This window comes from Acanthisitta chloris, unplaced genomic scaffold (genome assembly GCF_000695815.1).
Source record: "Acanthisitta chloris isolate BGI_N310 unplaced genomic scaffold, ASM69581v1 scaffold26655, whole genome shotgun sequence".
NCBI lineage: Eukaryota > Metazoa > Chordata > Aves > Passeriformes > Acanthisittidae > Acanthisitta > Acanthisitta chloris.
Window position 1 is genome coordinate 27,558 of NW_008674684.1, and position 6,000 is coordinate 33,557.

Consider the following 6,000-nt stretch of genomic DNA (forward strand, 5'->3'; position numbering starts at 1 on the left):
AGTGGGATGAAAGCTTTAAAGACGCGGTGGTGAGTGGCACCATTCGGACGTTGCCCAAATCCCTGTGTGTTTAGGCATGGACATAGTCCTTTTGACACAACTGTAGCAGTTTTAGCCACTGCTCCTATCAGGGATATATCTTGCAGACAATACCAGAGTGTGTTAACTCTATGCTCAAATCCTCTTCTAGAGGGTTGCGGGGAAGGAACAGCACCTCAGTGCTGGCGTTGATAACTGTGCAGCCATGTGTCCTCCAGCTCCAATTATGAACAAGATCATGGTTTGGGCAGGGTGCAGGAGAGCTGGCAGAAAGGAATTACAGTCTGGGGACCAAGCTGGAGGCTGGAGGCCCTGCTGGGATACAAGGGAGGTCTGTGGAGACCCCCAGGAGTTGGTTTGTGATCATTAGATGGAATTTACTCTTTCACCATCAGCTGTTCTGCCCAGCCAGGGCCAAGCAGCCACCCATGGCTCATGGGTGCTGCAGGTGCCAGTGGAGTCTCTCTCCCTGTGGCTCCCCAGGCAGATGATACCTGTCCAAGGCCACACTGGGCAGGAAGTGGCTCTTCTCTTTGTGTTGGTGCCCCGTGTCCTGTTACAGCACCAACACCCGGCTTGGGTTACGGGCAGAGAGCAGTGTCAAGTGATCGCTGCTCAGCACTGTGCTGCTCTAACCTAACTTCTGCCACAGGCAGCTTCTCTTGCTCCAAAATCCCTTCTCCAGCCCTGTGCCCTGACAAGTTTTGGTTTTTCACAGAAATTAGTGTATTGAGGATGGGGTAGGCAGGTTGGAGCCAGCTGGCTGCATCTTACAGGTTTGGCCAGGGATGCTGGAAGGCAGCTGAGCATCACAGTAGCCAAATGAGCTGCTCCTTCCCACAGCCCCTGAGGAAATCACTGTAACCATCAAACTGCCCTCAACTCTGCCTTTCCCCTGGCTGTGTTGCCTGATCTGTCATGAGAGCCAGTGCTGTCTGACCAGCCATGGAAGCAGCTGAGGAAGCACCTACAGGGACCCACCTGGCTGTCACCTCGGTGAGGGGCGGCAGCAGCCTGCCGTGGGAAGCTCTGTGCAGAAATGCTTCTTGCCAGCCTTTCCCTTGGCTTCTGCCAGAGCCACACTGGTTTCCCCCCCTGCAGGTTTTGGGCTCAGAACAGACATGTGTAAGCAGAGAAGCAGCTTAATTTATTTATGGGGGGCATTAACATTAATTCAGCTGGTGGCTGTGTGGTGAGTAAGGTGGCAACTTGATAGGTACCAGCCATTCCCTCTGCTGCCAGCTGAGCCAGGGCTCGCTCTGCGCAGCCACAGACCCTTCCAGAATGTGAAGCTGAACAAATGTGATGCTGTTTTGTCAAGGAGGGAGGAAAGGATGAGAGTCCTGCTCCCATGAGAGCCAGGAAACTCCACCGAGGACAGCTGAGCTACTAGAAAGCATATCCAACTCTGGTACGGATAGAGCCAGGGGAGGGTATCTCAGGGCTTTAAGCCAGTTTGTTTGCAGAATTCCCTTTGCTTATCTCTCTGCATCCCTCTCTGTTCACCACGGTGAAGAAGACATGGTGGTGGGCAACATACTTGATGATCAAGGCAATTTCAGCAGGCCAAGGGTGACACCAGAACAGCAATCCTCCCCACCTGTCACCAGCCACGTGGCCATGTCCTCTGAGGACCTACATGGTCCTGTGAGTTTCACACTATGTCCTTGAGCCCCTCAGAGCAACCTCCCACCTTTGTCATCCAGTTGCCTGCTCTGCTCCAGCCTCACCATGATGATTTTAAATATCCCTCTCCAGGGTCTCACCTGAGATGGGTTTGATACTGCCAGTAACTCCCTCTTGATGCTGGGGTTACCTTGGCCCTCAGGTAGCAGTTGTGCACGTGTAGTTGGCACCCTGTCATGTCAGGCCAGTTAGTATTGTAGAAAAAATACCTTTGGGAAGCTAAACCCAAAGCCTCCTTCACTGAGGAATAATATTTAGACACCTGGATGCATTGAAGCACGCTTTCGATGTAGCAGATGCCTGTGAGCTGGGAATGCGGGAGCCACTGCACTCATTTCTGGGAGGCCTGGCAGCATACACAGGCTGAGGGTCCAGTTTGAGACAAAGTGGAAATACAGAAAGTCTTGTCAGCTCCAAATGTCCCTTAGCAGTGTCGCAATCACATAATCAAGGCCAGCTCAGCTTGGTGTGATTTGCTTCATTATGAAACGTAATTCTCCCTGGAATTTTAGTTCTTGCCTGCCCTCCACCCCCAAATGTGCCAGCTCACTCACAGCACAAATTAATGCTGGGGGAGGGAAGATCCAAGTGGGAAGGGGACCAAGACATTTAAATATTGGTTTACACGTGCTGAGTGCCCTTTGCTCATTAGCAATGCTGAATTAGTGGGTGGGTTTCCAGCGCTGCCAAGCAAAATCCCTCTGGATGTGCTCATGCAAGGGGCTGAGCTGGCCCACAGCCACGGATTTGTGCAGGGAATGCCTGCAGACCTCATTCTGTGCTTCAGTGGTGGCAGGGAAATAACAGGCACTGATTTACTCCTCTTGAGGATTTGGCCCAGGGACTTACAGTCCTTATTTAAGGTTTGCTGGAATTTGGTCAAAGAGGTCCCAACCCTGTTGAAATTTGCTCTTGGGGTGTGTTCATGCAAAAAAAAATTGTAAAAGATGGAATTCTGTGTTGAAAAGTGCTTATTTGAGAAGCTGTGTTTGTTTTAAAGGCAGTGTGTCAGCCTCTCCCTGCGCTGGCTCTTGCAGCACGGCACGGCAGGATGCTCCCTGCTCCCTGTGCCTGGCACCTCCAGCCTTGGGCTCACCTTGAGATCCCACCCTGAACCCTGATGGCTCAGAGCCCTGGGCTGCCTGCACCCACAATTTCCACACCTCATCCTCTTGCTTCTTCATCACGTGTCCTTCCATCTCCAGAACTGACTGACCAGGTTCAAACCCCTACTTGGCACCTGCCCATCCTGCAGCATCCAGACCACAACAGCCCAAGTTTCTGTTCTGCCTTTATCCCTGTGTTTCCCTTCTTGGCAACTAATTGAATTTAATGATGACTCTGTTTAATACTAAGTACAGCCTCTGCTGTCCCACTTCTCCCCAGGTGAGATAAGTCACTATTCCAGGCCACTCCATAGGAATAAACCCCCAGCCAAAACCCTTTGGCAACCAAAGTCACTTCCCAGGGACAAATAAACCACCTTGTAGCTGCCGAGGGAGATTTCTGATCGGGGCTCTCCAAGGAGGGGCACACACAACCTGTTTGTTCCCAACTAAACACCAACCAGGTAAATCCACAGCTCTCGGGTGGGACAGTTTGCAGGTTCAGACCCCCCAAAAGCTGCTCGTGTCCCCCCAGATAGCCCCATCTTCTTGTCCAGGGAATAACTGAGGGAGTTATTTCTCACATGACATTCTGCTTGTTCTGCCCACCCCACAGGCCAAGTCTTCACCTTGGGCAGGGTAAGAGACCTGCTAATACCAGGAATAACTGTTGTTGGTACCTAAATGTTCTCCGTGGTGGTTTGTAAACAAGCTGCTTCTCGGGCTCTGCACAAACACCCATCCTGCGCATTCCCTCCACTTCCAAAGAGCCAAAGGGCACTGGAGTTTTCATGGTTCACCGAGTAGTTAGAAGAGGATAATCATTAACCTGCTGAGGACAGTCTTTCTTTTGTGAGGCCCTTTATCAGGTGATCTTGCTAACAGAAGTGGGGAGGATCAGGGTGAGGGGAAGCAATGTTTTGCCTGGCTTGTCTCTTCCCACCAAATCCCAGCTGTCCCCACAGTGGGAGGTATTGGCACAGACTAAGGTGTGTGTGTGCTGCCAGGTCAGGCTAGCCTGTTGCGTATGGAGCTCTGGATTAATGTGGCTTTGATTGAACTCAAGCCTCAAACTCTCCAACAGCCATATCCAGTTCTCTAGAAGTATTTTTGCTGTAGGAAACTTTGGATGTGTTTGTGGGCATGACTTACCATACAGGTCCTTTCCGCTCAGCTTGGAGGCTCCGTCAGCTCTGCCCATGCTGCCACTGGAAAAGAAGGAAGGTACAAATCAACCATCAGCTCCCAAAGCTTTTTAACATCAGCTTTCACACAGCAGCTGTCCCAGAGAGACCAGTCCTTCCTTCTCATCACATCTATTGGATGTGATACACCTCTGAATCACCAGGCAAAGCGTTTCCTAGTCCGATGGTACCGGCAGCTCCCTGTGCAACCCTACCTGTTATCCACACCGCAGGCACATGTCACTGAGCCCAGTGGCTGGAAACTGGAGATGGAGGAGCCCAGCTAGGCCTGTCCCCACTAGAGTTACCCTCACACAGTGTCACCTGGAAGGACAGTGCTTCCAGAGGGGCTGGCTGAAGGACAGCAGCTCCCAGTGTGCCATAAGTGGGCTTGTTACAGGTAAATGGAGACTCCTCCACGTTATACCTGAGTCCACCTGAACCTGAGGCAGTGTAAGTGCCATGATTAAGATCCCTTATGAATGGACCCATTGGAAATGTACCCCCTGAAGGCAGGTGCTTGGATACAGAACATGTCCCATGTAAAAATGTGGGAGGATGGAATTGTGTGTAAACACTTGAGTTTTGGGGTGTCAGGTCTGTAAGCAGCACCATGTAGGGCCACCCCCTGTGCCTGGGCCATGGGTAGGAGTGAGCAGCCAGGACATAACAAGGCAGGCAATGGTTCACAGTGCTCATATACCTACACTCTGCTTTCCAGAGACCAGGAGCATGCAGGAAGGTGGGAGGAAGAGAACTGGTGGCTCTGGCTCTGTCAGAAAGGTCCTGTGGGCTGCCATAACCCCCAGGCTGCAGATAAAGAAGGTCCTGGTGTCCCTCTCCTCTCTCCACCTAACGTGGCATTAGCAAGCCACAGTGTGCAGGACAGGTGAGGTGTGGAGCAGTGATGCTGACCATGGCTATAGCTTGTGAGGTGCCCAGGAAGGGTGAAACAAACACCAGGGACTTACTTTGACGAGCCAGGGTTGCTGCTGAGGGATCCCTTGTGACTCATGTTGCTTCACGGGACAGGCAACTGCAGGAGATGCAGAAGAGACAGGGTCAGTGGTTACAGAACACGCTATCAGGTGATCTATCCATGTGTGTGCTGCCCTCCCTCCCTCCCTCCGAGTTGGGGTCTCCAAGCACACAGAGGAGACAGGTGAGCATGAAGGAGTTTCCTCACCACTCTCTGCCCTGTGGCCCAGACAGCTTTCACAGCTCTGACCTGGGCTGAAGGTGACACATCCTAAGATGCTTTTTCAAAACCTATTTCCACCTCTCCCTCTTGCCCATCCCTTCCAGGCACACCCTGACTTTGTGGCATTCCAGCACGTCTGTTTCAGGGACTGGAGTGGCCTTTGCCTTCGCAGTCTCTCGTGGATCCCTGTGGCTGTCTGTCCCGAGTCATTTTTCATGTCTAGAGTGCCATTAGCTTTTGTTATGTGGCAATTTTAAGCTCTATACCAGCTGTTAAAGTATCTTTACAAGGGTATTGCCCACGTAGAGAAAAGTGGAGTAACTGTGGATGCTGCTCTACTGGCAGCACAGGGATGGATGAAAATGTACTGCAATGGCTGAGTGATTCATGAGGGTCAGACAGGCTCAGATCAGTTTTTCCTTCCTCTTTCAGAGAAGAATTAAAAACAGTGTGGGCGAAGATGTGAGAGAGATCCAGGCACTGCCCTGAGAGCAGAACTGCAAGGGGGAAAAAAAGGAAGGAAAACAAGGTATAATAAAATCTCAGGGGATGTTTCATATTGGCATCCAAGATCTTCACCTCTGCTCCAGTGTGAGCTGAATGGAAGCCAAGACAAGTCTTAAAGGCTTTTTAAATTCATTTTGAAAAGCTCAGAGGCACCTGCCCATGGGCTGGGCACACTGTGCCTGGGTCAGACCCTGCTCACCTCGTGGTAGGACTGTCAGAACTCCAAGGATTGGCTTTAAAATACTCGTGGTTGGCCTGGAGAAAGAAATTCATCCGT

At 51.4% G+C, this 6,000-nt stretch overlaps 1 protein-coding gene across 1 annotated transcript in view; it reads right to left on the minus strand.

Moving 5' to 3' along the window:
- Positions 1–4,032, minus strand: part of LOC103802910 (epidermal growth factor receptor kinase substrate 8-like protein 2) — a 28,350-nt gene extending 24,318 nt beyond the window's left edge. The window contains 1 exon segment of the mRNA XM_009075441.1: positions 3,984–4,032. Within this exon segment, the coding sequence (XP_009073689.1) occupies positions 3,984–4,032 (49 nt within the window).
- Between the last annotated feature and the right edge of the window lie 1,968 nt (positions 4,033–6,000).